This window comes from Anomaloglossus baeobatrachus, chromosome 1, assembly GCF_048569485.1.
Source record: "Anomaloglossus baeobatrachus isolate aAnoBae1 chromosome 1, aAnoBae1.hap1, whole genome shotgun sequence".
NCBI classification, from domain to species: domain Eukaryota; kingdom Metazoa; phylum Chordata; class Amphibia; order Anura; family Aromobatidae; genus Anomaloglossus; species Anomaloglossus baeobatrachus.
This window is the reverse complement of record NC_134353.1, coordinates 376,366,486-376,383,983: the sequence shown is the minus strand read 5'-3', so window position 1 is coordinate 376,383,983 and position 17,498 is coordinate 376,366,486. Positions and strand designations below refer to the sequence as shown.

Genomic DNA, 17,498 nt, shown 5'->3' with positions numbered 1-17,498 from the left:
TCCAATTTTTTTACTCATTTATTTCAATTGGTATTCCTTCAATGCTTTTAAGACTTGTAATGAATATCTGATGTAGTTTTAAGTTGAGTTTATAAAGAAACAAGGACAATTCTGAAGGATTCACAAACTTTCAAGCAACACTGCAGATAATGTAGCATAGAGACATTCAAAATTCATATAATATCTTGCAGCTCACATTTCCTTGTCTTTGTAGGTACGTTGCCTTTATATTTGCCAAACGTTGCTTTAACAAAGAGTTAAGAAGAGTAGGCATGACCTGTGCTCATGTTACACCTGTTAACTTCCTTTCCACGAGGATACATAGACGTGGTTTGAAGGTATTTGTCCAACAGCTGCCAGAGTGAAGCCCGTCTTCGCCATGGCCGAGTCTTGCAGTGTCGCCCCGCTGATGCTCCTGCTCCTGTTGTGTGCTCCTTTAGCACAAGGTAACAATTATCTATAAAGCACCTTTTCCAAATTCTACACTTTGTGCTATCAGTTTGTCTTTTACAGGTTGGCAGAACATTTCAATTATACTTATTTTATGTTTACTATTGCTAACATTATTTTCTGGCTATTATCAGTGTTTATTCTTAGCAGAGGATTGTCATAAATAACATGCAAGTAAATGAATTGCCAAGAAGTGTCATGTCTTAACATTGATATGAATATGGACAAAATAAGACTTTTTATGTTTTGTAGCTAGGACAGGAGATTGTAAAATTCTACAGTAAGCCAATACTATGACATAGCGAAGGCGAGTCAGGGTTGGGACCTAATTGATACGCTATGCACTCCTGATGGATAAGAAGGGTAAATATTGTTTCACTTTGTAGAAGAACTTCCTAATCCAGATGGCAAGCTTTATGGCAGCTAACACACAAACACTGTAATGTCAAAGCATTATTACTGCATCTGGTGAATGTTGGAGTCCATTTTTATATATTAAGACCTTAAAGTACTCTATATAGAAATAACAACACATACCCCCCCAGTTTGTCTCTGTTCCAGTACTTTATATACGATGTCCTGTTGCATGACGTCATGTGACTACTGCAGCCAATCACGATTCTATTCCCCACCAATGGAATCGTGAAGGGTACAACAATGTAACATAAATGAGAGAAAGTCCCAGCTCAACTGTGGCACAGACCGGCATGCACAGATCAGCACACTGAATGGTGCAAGGAATTGTGGAGACAAAAGGAGGGAGGATCCAGCTTCCGTAGTAAAATCTTCAATCTTTATTCCATAAAATCACACGTTTCAGCAAAGCATAAAGTCATAATGAGGGGGTCAGGGAGCCCAGAGGTCGGCAATGCGTTTCAAACGCTAACTGCGTTCTTTGTGAAGCCATACTTAACAAAGAACACAGCGTTCGAAACGCGTTGATGATCTCTGGGCTCCCTGACCCCCTCATTATGACATTATGCTTTGCTGAAACGTGTGATTTTATGGAATAAAGATTGAAGATTTTACTACGGAAGCTGGATCCTCCCTCCTTTTGTCTCTACAACAATTTAACCTCTGGTAATTGGCTACAGTGTTCACATAAAACAGCACCAATGTCACTGGTTTGGAAGTATGTCTTTTTTTTGTTTTGTTTTTATTTTATCTAGGTCACTTTAGCAAGTAAGAAATAGTTGTCCAAATGTCTATATATATATATATATATATATATATATATATATATATATATATATTTATGTAGATGTGCAAGTTTTGTGATGATGGAGAAATAAACAAACTAATATGGACCATATTGGCGATATGATGTATCGGACTATGTTCCTTGTAATGAAATCACTGCATTTACATTGGCGGATAATAGGAGCATTCCTAGAAGCATTCTTTTCCTGATCATTGGCCTTTCTAAACAGGCTGCCGATCATGCCAATGAACATGTAAAATGCTCTTCCTGTTGGTGAAATGATTTTGAAGCTGGCATAAAAGTCATCACTCTTGGCAGCGCATCACGAGTACAAACAGGACATGTGCTACCGGGAACAATGATAACAATTGTTCTGTGCTCATGAAAATGAAGTCAGTCTGCCTATACATACTATTAAACGACCACCGAACAGCTTACATGTAACCTATTGGCAGATGTTTGATGGCCATGATCAGTTAGTATATATTCACTTTAAGGCTTCCTTCACATACCGTATTTTCAGTCCGAGTGCCCTCCAAGGTGACATCACCAGGGCCAATGTTATTCACTAGGGCTGTTCAGACTACAGGTTTGGTTTTTTTTTTAATGGACTTGTATGTCTATGTAAAAAGAATCTTAGCATACATTATTCTCTAAGGCTATGTGCAGACGTTGCCTTTTTTGTGACCACAAATATGCAGCGTTTTTGACCGCTAAAAAACACACAAAAACACACCCGCGATAAAAAACATGCGTTTTTGCGCGTTTTGCCGCGTTTTCATTGCTGTGTCTTTTCCAATGCATTGCATGGGTGAAAAACACTGGCAAAAAGGCAGAAAGTATTGACATGTTTCATCTTTGTGCTCACCATAAAAACGCAACTAAAACAAAACTACACTGTGTGGACAGAAAAATGAAAACTCATAGACTTTGCTGGGGAAGCAAAATCATGCAGTTTTAAGACCAAAAACACACCCGAAAACCGCGCAAAAACACAGCGTGCGCACATAGACTAAGGGGCACTTTGCACACTGCGACATCGCAGGTGCGATGTCGGTGGGGTCAAATTGAAAATGACGCACTTCCGGCATCGCATGCGACATCGCAGTGTGTAAAGGCTGGATGATACGATTAACGAGCGCAAAAGCGTCGTAATCGTATCATCGGTGCAGCGTCGGCGTAATCCATGATTACGCTGACGCAACGGTCCGATGTTGTTCCTCGCTCCTGCGGCATCACACATCGCTGTGTGTGAAGTCGCAGGAGCGAGGAACGTCTCCTACCGGCCTCACTGCGGCTTCCGTAGGATATGCGGAAGGAAGGAGGTGGGCAGGATGTTTACATCCTGCTCATCTCCGCCCCTCCGCTCTGATTGGCTGCCTGCCGTGTGACATCGCAGTGACGCCGCACGACCCGCCCCCTTAACAAGGAGGCGGGTCGCCGGCCACAGGGACGTCGCACGGCAGGTGAGTGTGTGTGTGAAGCTGGCGTAGCGATAACTTTCGCTACGCCAGCTATCACCACATATCGCTGCTGCGACGGGGGCGGGCACTATCGCACTCGGCATCGCAGCATCGGGCTGCGATGTCGTAGTGTGCAAAGCCCGCCTAACTCTATCATATGTTGGATGAGACTTACCTATTCAAATACAAGGGTGCACAAAAGAAAAATCGGAATCCAAACAGCTCAACCATATAGCATCCGATTTTTCAAGATACATTCCCATTAATAACATAGGAAACTGATTTTGGGCTTACAAATTTTATTTACTGCTTAGGTATAAAAGCAAATGCAATATGGAAGGCATATGAATGATGTGTGGAGTACAACACCGATGAAAAATTGTTTTGTTTTTTTTCTGTTTGTAAATCGAACTATTTTATATATGCTCACATAAACTTAGCTTGACTGTCAAAACTACATGACAAAGTCAGGTTCTGTGCAAAAGAACAGTAAGTACAGAGGAAAGTATGTACATGACAAATTAATATTACTGCAAGTTCGTAATATTTGTTATTTACAATAATACTCGAACAAGGTCTGCTGTTCCTTTAAGTGGTTGTCCGATCTTGTGATGAAAGTCTTCAGGCACTCTATGTGGCTGCAGACTTCTGAATCTTTACACCGTGCACAATGCACGCTGTCAGGATTCTATGTTCTTGCCGGAATAAATGGGCGATTACGTGACTGCAAGTATGTTAATCGAATACATGTGGTCACATGCCAAGTAGCTCTGCTGGTCCTCACTCAATACAAGTGAATGGAGAAAGGCTGAGCAGGTCTAGTCAGAATGAGGCCGGAAATATACACATCACCTACTTGCAGTCATGTGACCCGCTGTTCTCACCTGCACCACCGGAGTATCCTGACAGCGTGCAGTGGGCATACTGAACGGATTCCAAAGTCTGCACATAGCATAACTGGAAACTTTCATCAGAAGACTGGACAAACCCTGAATACCCAGGAGCAGTTCTTACCTAGCGCTAAGGAGTGCAAGGGCTTTTCCTAAGCCAAGTTCTAAACCTCTTTGACATAAGACCAGGGTAAATAAAAAAGTGGGATTAGGAAAGGTTCCATCAAAGGAAACTTATTAAACTGTCACTGAAGGAGAGCTGCCATACTACATTAAAAATAGAAGAATCAAGTATATCTCTTATCATTATACAGAAGTCCACAGTTCTGAATATGGGGAGGTAAAACACAATCCTGTGCTGATACTGGGTACAAGTGTTTATTGAAATGGGTAGATCCCACAATTGAACATGGAAATATTTTTAAAAAAAATCAATTTTCCTGCCCGGATATTTGTAAAGAGTCAAAGCAAGTCAGCTTCATGGATGTTTTGTTTTTAATCCCTTTTTTAGAGATAAAAGTTGGATGTGTTTTATAATAAGGAAGGATGAGTGCTGGGTCTACTCTTTGCAAACACATCGAAGTTCGCTAGATTCAGGTTATTGCTTCCTAGCTGTATATAAACATATCTAGTTTGTGAGGAGGTTTTATAAATTTTATGGCCGCACATGAAGTAGAAATATGGTTAGCAAATATTTTTTGACAGCACTTTTTTCCATGAGCTTGTTTTTCACATGTGTGTTGTTGAGAGTATTGAAGTGTGACATGAAACTTTTCACTCCATGGACGGTTGCATGACGGATCAAATAAAGTGTGGCGCCCCTGACCTGGTCAGGCACCACTGAGTACTGCACCCATGCTGGGGACAGTACAATACAGGTAATCCAGAAGGCTGACTGGGGTGTGGTACACAGGCGCATAGTGACCAGGTCTCACACATGTACCTTTGAGAGGACCCCTGGGGGTCCCAGGAGGGGGCAAAGCCTATACCTCCACTGGAATAGTGGCAGGGGGTCAAAAGCCTCCATCTCCTCTCAAGGGGTGTGGTGGAGAGTCTGGTTGCTAGGTGGCGTAGGCAAGAACAGGAGAGGAGGAGCAGTGAGTCAGTTAGAGGAGAACTCCAGAGGGCTCAGTGAGGAGCAGACCTGTGGGGTTGATGCTGTCTAACAGCGCCCGCGCAGTGGCTACTGACGGGGGAGAACGGTCAACTAGGAGTGCTACCTGAAAGCCAGCTTCAGCTAGAGAGAAAGCACGGAGTGGGAAGTGAGGAGACTGCTAGAGAGCACCAGGCCCAACCGGGCGGCAGATCCCGAAGCGGAGATAGATTCAGCTTTCTTCTGCTAAACCTGCCGGTGTGGGGCTCTCAAAGCCCACACCACAACACCACAAAAGCCGCAGCCACGTAACCGCAGTGAGGGCCCATAGGTCACAGGAGGCAAGCAGCTGGAGTGGCCTGGTCCGGGGAACAAGCAAACGGCAAACAAAAGGGGGAGAGAGGCTGCAGCATCTTCCCTGGGCGACCCCCATAGGGACTCAAAGTCGGGGTCACCCCAAACCACCAAGGGCTAAGGAAGGCGAGTCAGTAGTCACCCTCATAAAGTCAGCCGGAAGGATACCTGGTTCCCACCTGGTTCATCTCAGCTACGCCCGGGCTACTCATCCTGCCATCAAATGTGAGTAAAGCCCTTGAAAGACAGTTCTGCCTGTGTGAGTCATTCTGCGACTTGTGGTACTACAAACCTACACCGGGCCCTGGGGCTTGCCTCACTCTCAGGAGGCTATTCCAACTAACTGCACACACCATCAGCCCCAGGCGACCCTCAACCTGCAGTGGCGGTCCCTACTGGCCGCAATACCGAGAGTGGCGTCACGATCAAAACCGAAGATTCCCTACCTGTGACCAGAACCAGCTACGTGGAGTCCCTGAAGGTATGCACCGATACAACACCTGTGGGGCTTCACATCTGGCGTCACGAACAGGATAAGGACTAGACCTGTCCAGACAGGTGACCATGTGCCTGGGCGGTCCGCTTGAAAAATTGGAAGCGCCGCCATATTGCCACCATGAAAAGCGCGCTGAAAAACAACGGCAGCCCGCGCTGGAAGAAGTTACCGCCCACGAAGAGGTGTGGCTACCCAGAGATCCCCTGGAGAGTTCTGAGCTTGCCAGCGAAGGGAGCGGAAGCGTCCGGAGACGGCGGAGCAGAAGAGAAGCCAGCAGCTTGCTAATGAAAATGGCGTCTGAGTGCAGAGACCCAGAGCCAGGCTCCGCTGCCTGGTGGTGTCGGGAGCTTGCCGAGTTCTGCGATCAACTGGAAGCCAGGGTCGGAAGGCTGATCAGAGAGGGACGCGAGGAGTTCCTATGGATGACCGCGGCGGTTCGGGCCTACGAGGAGAGAGCCGCGCACCGAGTGCCAGATCGGGCGGTGACAACTCAGACCCCGATGCTGCCAACGATGGGTGAGTCGAGTGATGCCCCGGCTAGCGCAAGTGCCCCGACCCCTGCTGCCACGCCCGCGGTCCCTGAAGAGGCGCCCGGCGCGGCGACGCTGAACCAGGCCGCAGCCACGCCAGGTGCGGCCCGCCAAGCCCCGGCCGCCGCAGCGATGCCCTGCTCGGCCCGCCAAGCCCCGGCCGCCGCAGCGATGCCCTGCTCGGCCCGCCAAGCCCCGGCCGCCGCAGCGATGCCCTGCTCGGCCCGCCAAGCCCCGGCCGCCGCAGTGATGCCCTGCTCGGCCCACCAAGACCCGGTCCCTGCAGCGATGCCCAGCCCAGCCTGCACAGACCCCATCGCAGCTGCGACGCCGATCCAGGCCGCCGCCATACAGGGCGCGGCCCGCCAAGACCAGGCCGCCGCCATGCCAGGCGCGGCCCGCCAAGACCAGGCCGCCGCCATACAGGGCGCGGCCCGCCAAGACCAGGCCGCCGCCATGCCAGGCGCGGCCCGCCAAGACAAGGCTGACGTACCATTTACCCCGGCCTGCAAGGCCAGAGCAGACAAGGCTCCCCAGGTTCAGGAAGTCCCTGCTAGGCAATCTCTGGTAGGTGAGGACTCCGCATACTGGCAGCTAAAAGCCGACCTGGAAGCTAAGTTCCCACGGGAGATGGTGGAGCGGTACATGCTCCCTCCGCACACCCCAAAGAGTATCCCGACAGCTCCTGCAGCAACCGCGGCAAAGAGTTCCCCACCTGGGCCGGCAGAAAGAAGTCCATCCCCAGCACTGCTACCCAGGGAGTGCCAGGAAGAACTAAGGGGGGGAGGAGGCCAGGAGGTTGAGGGGCTGACTCCAGAGCCATACCCAGAGCCAGAGATGCTGCCCTATTCTCGCTGGGATGAGGAAGACCTGACACCATCTGCAGAAGAAGAACTGCCCAAAAGCCTTACCTGGGAGTTTGTGAGCTGCACCCTACAGAATCCAGCCCGTAAGACACACCGCAACAGAACGCAACTATCCCCTGCACCGTCATCTCCAGAGCAGAGAGAAGTCACCGCCAGAGACCTGCAAGAAAAACGAGCCCTGAGAAGGTCCAAAGCCCAGGCCAGAGGACCCCTTTTCAGAGGAGTAGTGGAGGATTTTAATCTGAGAAGTGGATATGGATTCATCGTAGCACCTGGTATCAAAGAAGGGATATTTGTCAACAGAAGAGATGTCAGAGCTAATCTGCCCAGAGGACACCCTGGCAGAAATCTAAAGATGGGAGATTCAGTCCAGTTTACTATGCACCAAGGTGAAAGAGGATTGTATGCCCTGGACGTAACACAAAGTCCTAAAGAAAGAGAAGGAAGACAAAGCAGAGAAAAAGAACCTACGGATGAAACGACCACAGACGACGACAAAGAGCAGGAAAGCAGCAGGTGCCACCGCCATACAGGCTCAAGCCCTGGTAAAGAGGAGTAAAGTAAAGTAAAGAAAGAAGTTACCAGATGAAGTTTTGACAAGTTTTGTTTTGCAACGTTCACGTTTAAGCATGTGCCCACAAAAACTATTGTGAGAAATAAACCTTAAGGCTATGAACTGGCTATAGCCACAAACTCTCGCAGTGTAAATAGTTACACCAGAGGGCACCACCACCACCAGAGTCAGCCTGTTTAGGGGCTTGGCTCGTCTGCAACCAGGAGGAGCCCGTCCGTATATAGGGCCTTGGCTCACCTGCAACCAGAGAGCACGCCTGTTTATGGGGCCTTGGCTCACCACCACAAAGAGGGTACCTGGTCAGCACCAACTGTGGAGGCCGCCTCTACATCCTGCCAGAAGAGGCTGAAGGCGCGGATCCACCAGGCCAGGTATACCCTGAAGACCACCAGACCATGAAAGCCGCCTCTACATCCTGCCAGAAGTGGCTGAAGTCGCGGCCAACGTGAAAGGGTTTTGGGTGGGTTAAAGGACTTGTGGGTGGAGGGTGGTGATGTATGGTACCTGGTGCTTTTAAAAATGTTTTACATGTTTTAATGTTTTATGCATTTTAAAATGTTGTCTTGCAGCCCGAGGACGTGCTGGTGATAACTAAGGGGGAATGTGGCGCCCCTGACCTGGTCAGGCACCACTGAGTACTGCACCCATGCTGGGGACAGTACAATACAGGTAATCCAGAAGGCTGACTGGGGTGTGGTACACAGGCGCATAGTGACCAGGTCTCACACATGTACCTTTGAGAGGACCCCTGGGGGTCCCAGGAGGGGGCAAAGCCTATACCTCCACTGGAATAGTGGCAGGGGGTCAAAAGCCTCCATCTCCTCTCAAGGGGTGTGGTGGAGAGTCTGGTTGCTAGGTGGCGTAGGCAAGAACAGGAGAGGAGGAGCAGTGAGTCAGTTAGAGGAGAACTCCAGAGGGCTCAGTGAGGAGCAGACCTGTGGGGTTGATGCTGTCTAACAGCGCCCGCGCAGTGGCTACTGACGGGGGAGAACGGTCAACTAGGAGTGCTACCTGAAAGCCAGCTTCAGCTAGAGAGAAAGCACGGAGTGGGAAGTAAGGAGACTGCTAGAGAGCACCAGGCCCAACCGGGCGGCAGATCCCGAAGCGGAGATAGATTCAGCTTTCTTCTGCTAAACCTGCCGGTGTGGGGCTCTCAAAGCCCACACCACAACACCACAAAAGCCGCAGCCACGTAACCGCAGTGAGGGCCCATAGGTCACAGGAGGCAAGCAGCTGGAGTGGCCTGGTCCGGGGAACAAGCAAACGGCAAACAAAAGGGGGAGAGAGGCTGCAGCATCTTCCCTGGGCGACCCCCATAGGGACTCAAAGTCGGGGTCACCCCAAACCACCAAGGGCTAAGGAAGGCGAGTCAGTAGTCACCCTCATAAAGTCAGCCGGAAGGATACCTGGTTCCCACCTGGTTCATCTCAGCTACGCCCGGGCTACTCATCCTGCCATCAAATGTGAGTAAAGCCCTTGAAAGACAGTTCTGCCTGTGTGAGTCATTCTGCGACTTGTGGTACTACAAACCTACACCGGGCCCTGGGGCTTGCCTCACTCTCAGGAGGCTATTCCAACTAACTGCACACACCATCAGCCCCAGGCGACCCTCAACCTGCAGTGGCGGTCCCTACTGGCCGCAATACTGAGAGTGGCGTCACGATCAAAACCGAAGATTCCCTACCTGTGACCAGAACCAGCTACGTGGAGTCCCTGAAGGTATGCACCGATACAACACCTGTGGGGCTTCACAAAAGCTTACATATGTACACAGTAAAACTGTTCTGCTACCTCTCATCCAACTCTCCTCAACCAGATACAGTCTGATTACTGTCCCACCCCTCCACTCCAGTAGCTAAAATACATAGTTTGCCACCAGGGGCTTGTCGGAAAATTTTGGTGAAATTTGGGGCCCATCACAAAGCAGTGGCCCTCGATTTGAGGTAACTCACCTTTAGGCTGGACTCACACGAACGTATGAAAAACGGTCCCATTCTCGTTTGTGAGAGTAGGACGATTTTATCTCACTTTTGATCTGTGTGCTCTGTGTGCTGTCAATGTGCTCTCAGTGTGCTGTCAATGTGCTCTCAGTGTGCTGTCAGTGTGCTGTCAATATGCTCTCAGTGTGCTGTCAGTGTGCTCTCAATGTGCTCTCAGTGTGCTCTCAGTGTGCTGTCAATGTGCTCTCAGTGTGCTGTCAGTGTGCTGTCAATATGCTCTCAGTGTGCTGCCAGTGTGCTCTCAATATGCTCTCAGTGTGCTCTCAGTGTGCTCTCAATGTGCTCTCAGTGTGCTGTCAGTGTGCAATCCGTTTTTTTTCCTCAGCAGCTGTTACTCATTTACAGTCATGTACAGGAGCATTTACAGTGTTCTGTGCTACATGATAGGATTGTATTTAAAAAAACGGATGTCACTAGGATGGTCTGTGTGCCGTCCGTGTGACATCAGTTTTTTCCTTGCACCCATTGACTTGTATTGGCGAGTCTCGGACGTATTCTGGATCAAATCGCAGCATGTTGCTACTTTTCTCGCATCCAGAATCTGGATGCGGGAAAAGCTGACTAACTGCTCTCCCTCATTGACTAACTTTGGTCCGAGTGCAATGCGAGATTTTCTCGCATTGCACTTGTCCGATTTTCACGGTCGTCTGAGTGTACCCTTAGCCTGCTTATCACTGGCCGATAAATTAAAGCAACAGAACTGTCAGAAACCACCCAACTGGGGCACTGGCAGAAATCACCCAACACGCGTTTCACGTGTCTTGGTGCTCGCTTTATCAAGGGGGATATTTGCTGGTGTATTACACGGGCCTTTTAAACCATGTGATGGAGGTCACTTGCTTCAAAAGGGCCAATCCTGGGTTTCTGCCAGTCCCCCCCTGCAGGTTTACTTCTTTGAGCTGGTTTGTATAACTTCTATGTGTCTAAATTGATTCACTGAATTTCTATTATACTATACTATCTTGATACATTGACTCACCAGCTCAATTTACTTATGCACTTTGCTCTGCAGAGGGCCGACTGTTTTTCTTTTTATGACTCTTAAGCTGACAATTTATATAGGCACTCCAGTCTTTAGGCCGCTTTACACGCTGCGATATCGCATAGGTTGTGCGACACGGGTAAATTGCTGCCCGTGTCGCACAACATCGCCCAGACCTGTCACACATAATTACCTGCCTAGCGACGTCGCTGTGACTGGCGAACCGCCTCCTTTCTAAGGGGGCGGTTCGTTCAGCGTCACAGCGACGTCACAGCAGCGTCACTGAACCGCCGCCCAATAGAAGCGGAGGGGCGGAGATGAGCGGGACGAACATCCCGCACACCTGCTTCCTTCCGCATTGTGGCCGAGAGGCAGGTAAGGAGAGCTTAATCATTCCTGTGGTGTCACACGCAGCGATGTGTGCTGCCGCAGGAACGAGGAACAACTTCGTTACTGCTGCAGCAACGATATTTGAGAATGGACTCATGGAATGTCACCGATGAGCGATTTTGCACGTTTTTGCGACAATGCAAAATCGCGCATAGGTGACACACGCAACGGCATCGCTAATGCGGCCGGATGTGCGTCACCAATTCCGTGACCCCAACGACTTCGCATTAGCGATGTGGTAGCGTGTAAAGCCCTCTTTTGTGTTTACATTTAATCTATAGGACACTGACATTACCTTGACCCTTTATGTTTGTTCTGTTTTGTATGTCTGTATAAGCATGTCCACAATCCCTATGCTATTTTTATTATGATATATTTATGTCAATTTTTTAAGCTTGTTATCAATAAAATCTACTTTTATTTTTCTAAGTCCACTTTTTTCCTCCTTTGTTTATCCTATTTTTCACAATAACAGTGGCTAGTACATACACTGAACAAACATATAAATGCAAAACTTTTGTTTTGCTCCCATTTTTCATGAGCTGAAATCTAAGAATTAAGACTTTTTCTATGTACACAAAAACCCTTTTTATCGCAAATATTGGTCACAAATGTGTCTAAATTTGTTAGTGAGCTCTTCTCCTTTGCCGAGATAATCCATCCACCTCACAGGTGTGGCATATCAAGATGCTGATTAGACAGCATAATTATTGCACAGGTGTGCCTTAGGCTGGCCATAATAAAAGACCACTCTAAAATGTGCAGTTTTATCACACAGCACAAAGCCACAAATGCCAAAAGTTTGGAGGGAGTGTGCAATTGTCATGCTGATTGCAGGAATGTCCACCAGAGCTGTTGCTCTTGAATTGAATGTTAATTTCTCTACCATAAGCCGTCTCCAAAGGCATTTCAGAGAATTTGGCAGTGCATCCGGCCAACCTCACAGCCGCATACTATGTGTAACTACACCAGGCCAGGACCTCAACATCCAGCATCTTCACCTCCAAGATCATCAGAGACAGCTGTGCCGCCCCTGCAGTGGTCCAACCACTCGGATCCGAGGGTGATTACTCGTGGCTCGAGGGTCTCCGGACCCGGGGGCTAGAGGCCACACTCAAATCAAGAAGTGGGGGTATTTACAGGGAAAGATATAAATAGTTTGTGACGCCACCCGTGGTGTGCGGTAATAGGGAGTACTGCCGCTGCTGTTGGGAGTACCCAGGGTGATGGGTAGGGAAAGGCCCCGGGACCCCGGATGGCGGGATGGGGAGTGCAGGGGGAGCGCAGGTTCACTGGTTGCAGGGGTTAATCAGGTACTCACTCAGCAATAAAACGACGCTGACAACGTAGTAAACCAAGTCTCTGGGTGCCGCTGCCCTCTTGGGAAGCTCGTCCGGGTCCCTTCCCCTGCAGTACTGCCTGGCGGTCTCTGGCCTGCCTCCTGGCACCGTATTTGAGTGTCTTTTTTGGCCCGTGAGCTTGGAGCTTTCCGGGCCCCGCTCCCTGCTATGCGTAGCAAGGGGAGCTTGCTCTCAGGAGCTCACGCTTGGGATTTCAGTGGGCTGCTTTGCTTTTTGCTTGGAAAGCCCTATTCCCCTCGTTGCGCCAGTACCCCCGATCTCAGAGCTTCGTGGGAATAGTCCATATAGGCGCTGTCCTCCGCAGGTTAATTGCTGGGTTGCTTGAAGCTTCTCCCCAACCTAGAGTCCGTGTACCCCGTCATGGCTATCCTCCAAGACTAGCCAAGCACCCAGTCCCAATCTCCTGCGACCGGGTCTCTGACTCCTCCTGGTCCAGACCACCATCTGCAACCTAGTCTCCTTTTCCCCAGGGAGCTCCAACTCCCAGCTCCTTGTGAGCTTCTCACAGCTCGATGGCAACCACTGAACTCTTTGCTCCCCCGGAGCCGACTGCTCACTTCGCTCTCCTGGAGCTAACTCCTTGCTACTCTCTCCTTGCTCCCCTGGAGCTAACTGACTTGTCACCTCCTTCCTCGATGTCTGACCCCTAGCTGGGCGGCCCTATTTCAGCTTAAGCATCCCACTGGTGTGCCTGACAGGTGTGCTGTGAGGTGTAACTAGGATTTGTGAATGCTGGTGGAGGCAGTACCGCAAGATGGGGACCCAGAACCATGGGGGGTTGAGCCCTGCTTGGGGAGAGAAAGATTGTGCAGAAACCTGTGACGACCTGACTAGTCCAGTGCATCACACAGCCACCCAGACAGCTACAGCTGCTGCAACAATAAGTTTGCGTAACCAAATAATTTTTGCACAAACTGTCTTAAACCATCTTAGGGAAGCTCATCTGTATGCTTGTCATCCTTACGAGGTCTCCACCTAACTGTGGTTTGTCATCCTAAAGTTGGGCAAACCAGCAGATGTTCAGGTTGAGCGGCTCCCACCGGACTTAAAAAATAAATTTCGGTTTGGGACCGGACTTGAATTTGAACTTGAGCTTGGACATTGGACCCCATATAAGTCTACGGGGACTGAACTTCTGTGCTGTTCAATGGTGTTAGTAAGGATTGGGAGCTTCAAAATGAAGCAAAATGGGAATTAGAGCAAGACAGTTATACTTAGCAAGGCTCCACGCGGCTGACACATTGCTTCAGGGTTCGCTCATTAAGTCTCATGCATATTCACTGCTTTCCCAAGCCACCCTCTGTGACAGCATGTGTGATTAGCTGCAGTCAGACTGCCAGTGTGTCAGCGTCTCTGATTGGTTGCACTCTCAATAGCTGTCTGGGTCCCAAAGTGGAGTGTAGAAATAAATAAATAAATTATTAAATAATTGAAAAAAATGGCGTTGGGTCCACCATATTATGATACTCAGCACAGATAAAGCAGACATCTGGAGGCTGCACCACCACGCTGTGTGCTTCATCTTGGCAGTGTATCAAAATACGAGGGACCCTAGGCAGGTTTTTTAAATTATCTAAATAAAAAAATTATAAAACCAGCGTGCAATTTCCCCCAATTTTGATACCCAACCAAAATAAAGCAGACAACTGGGGGATGTTATGCTCAGACTGGGGAGGGCCTTGATTATTGGGTCCTCCCCAGCCTATAAATAGCAGCATGCAGCCACCCCAGAATTGTCACATCCATGAGATGTGCCATATCCCATGCTTTACCCAGCTGATCTTTATTACCTTGGGGCAGTGGCAATTGGGTAATATAAATGGTTAATGACAGCTGTGATTTCTCTATAAGACTCCCCCCATTACGTCTTGTGTAAGTAAAAAGAAATAAACAGAAAACCCAGAGAAAAATCCTTTAGTTAAAAACAAACAAAAAAACACTCTCTCTAATTTATTAACTCCCAAAACACCCCTGCATATCTGACATAATACACAGACAGGATCCCGGTTCTGTTACATGTGAGGTCGCAGTGTCCGGTCACATTAGAAAATGTGACCGAACATTGCAAGCTGCAGAAAACACTCTGATGGAGCCATTGCTGTGAGAGCAGTGACGTCAGTGAATTCACCTGAGGTCAGAGTTGTCGGTGCCCAGAGTAATCCAGCTGTGACCTCAGCTGAACTCACAGACGTCACCGCTCACCACTGTGGCCCCATCATTAATCTCCTTCTTGTAATCCGGCATTGATTTCAATGGTTCTAGATTATAGGAGTTTAGACTTCAACGGTATCCGATTACCCGATTAACCTGCACCGTTGAAGTCAATAATCCGGCAGCATTGAACTCAATGCCGGATTACTGCAAGGTGCACACATTCTGGTAAGCTTACATTGAGTTCAATGGGTTTACCTGAGGTCATGACTGGGGTACCATTGGAACCCCAGCTGTGACATCAGGTGAATTCATTGAACTCAATACCAGATTACCAGATCGGGCTATGTGTGCACGTTGAGTATTTGATTGTTGTCATTTCTGTACCAAATTGTATTTCCTGGCAAAAAAGCAAAAAAACATGATGCGTTTTTGTTATTTTTTTTTGCCCAGAGATGCACAGTCATTGTAAAAGAAGCTGGCTGTTCACAGAGTGCTGTATCCAAGCATATTAATAGAAAGTTGAGTGGAAGGAAAAAGTGTGGTAGAAAAAGGTGCACAAGCAATTGGGATAACCGCAGCCTTGATAGGACTGTTAAGCAAAGACCATTCAAAAATTTGGGGGAGATTCACAAGGAGTGGACTGCTGCTGGAGTCAGTGCTTCAAGAGCCACCACACACAGACATATCCTTGACATGGGCTACAACTGTCACATTCCTTGTGTCAAGCCACTCATGATCAGTAAAAAACACCAGAAGTGACTTACCTGGGCCAAGAAGAAAAAGTACTGGACTGTTACTCAGTGGTCCAAGGTGTTGTTTTCAGATGAAAGTAAAGTTTGCATTTCATTTGGAAATCAAGGCCCCAGAGTCTGGAGGAAGAGTGGAGAGGCCGCAATCCAAGCTGCTTGAGGTCTATACTGGGTGCAGAATTATTAGGCAAGTTGTATTTTAGTGGATTTTTTTTTATTATTGATCAACAACTATGTTCTCAATCAACCCAAAAGACTCTTAAATATCAAAGCTTAATATTTTTGGCAGTTGGAGTGGTTTTTTCTTAGATTTGGCTATCTTAGGAGGATATCTGTTTCTGCAGGTAACTATTACAGTGCAGAATTATTAGGCAACTTAATAAAAACCAAATATATTCCCATCTCACTTGTTTATTTTCACAAGGTAAACGAATATAACTGCACAAAATTTAGAAATAAACATTTCTGACATGCAAAAACAAAACCCCAAAAAACTATTGGCCAATATAGCCACCTTTCTTTATGATGACACTCAACAGCTTACCATCCATAAATTGCTTGATCTGTTTATGATTAACATTGCGTGCAGCAGCCACCACAGCCTCCCAGACACTGTTCCGAGAGGTGTACTGTTTTCCCTCCCTGTAGATCTCACATTTTATGAGGGATCACAGGTTCTCTATGGGGTTCAGATCAGGTGAACAATGGGGCCATGTCATTATTTTTTCATCTTTTAGACCTTTACTGGTCAGCCACGCTGTGAAGTAGTTGGATGCATGTGATTGTCCTGCATGAAAATCATGTTTTTTTAACGATACCAATTTCTTCCTGTACCAATGTTTGAAGAAGTTGTCTTCCAGAAACTGGCAGTAGGTCTGGGAGTTGAGCTTCACTCCACCCTCAACCCGAAAAGATCCCACAAGTTCATCTTTGATGATACCAGCCCATACCAGTACCCCACCTCCACCTTACAGGCGTCTGAGTCAGAGTGGAGCTCTCTGCCCTTTACCAATCAGCCTCTGGCCCATCCACCTGGCCCATCAAGAGTCACTCTCATTTCATAAGTCCATAAAACCTTTGAAAAATCAGTCTTAAGATATTTCTTGGCCCAGTCTGGACGTTTTATCTTATGTTTCTTGTTCAAAGGTGGTTGTTTTTCAGCCTTCCATACCTTGGCCATGTCCCTCAGTATGGCACACCTTGTGCTTTTTGATACTCCAGTAAAGTTGCAGCTCTGAAATATGGCCAAACTGATGGCAAATGGCATCTTGACAGCTTCACGCTTGATTTTCCTCAATTCATGGGCAGTTATTTTGCGCCTTTTTTGCCCAACACACTTCTTGCGACCCTGTTGGCTATTTGCCTATTTGTTTGATTGTTCGGTGATCACGCTTCAAAGGTTTTGCAATTTCAAGACTGCTACATCCCTCTGCAAGACATCTCACAATTTTGGACTTTTCAGAGCCCGTCAAATCTCTCTTCTGACCCATTTTGCCAAAGGAAAGGAAGTTGCCTAATAAGTATGCACCCCTTATATAGGGTGTTGATGTCATTACACCACACCCCTCCTCATTACAGAGATACACATCACCTGATTTACTTAATTGGTAGTTGGCTCTCAAGCCTATACAGCTTGGAGTAGGAAAACATGTGTAAAAATTATCATGTGATCAAAATACACATTTGCCTAATAAATCTGCACACAGTATAGTGTGAAGTTTCCAATTGTGTTTTATCAAGACCAAAGTCAGAGCAGCCATCTACCAGGAAATTTTAGATCACTTCATGCTTCCCTCTGCCAACAAGCTTTTTGGAGATGGAAATTTCATTTTCCATCAGGACTAGCTACACTGTTAAAAGTACCAAAACCTGGTTTAATAACCACAATATCATTGTGCTTGACGGGACATTGCCTAACTTAAACCCCATTGAGAATCTATCCGGT

At 47.7% G+C, this 17,498-nt stretch overlaps 1 protein-coding gene across 2 annotated transcripts in view; it reads left to right on the top strand.

The window, feature by feature from the left end:
- The first annotated feature begins 321 nt into the window (after positions 1-321).
- Positions 322-17,498, top strand: part of CIST1 (colon, intestine and stomach enriched 1) — a 165,226-nt gene continuing 148,049 nt past the window's right edge. For both annotated transcript variants that reach the window (XM_075337822.1, XM_075337821.1), the window contains exon 1: positions 322-446. In XM_075337822.1, coding sequence (XP_075193937.1) covers positions 380-446 — 67 coding nt within the window. In that variant the 5' untranslated portion in view covers positions 322-379. The remainder of the gene's footprint in view (positions 447-17,498) is intronic.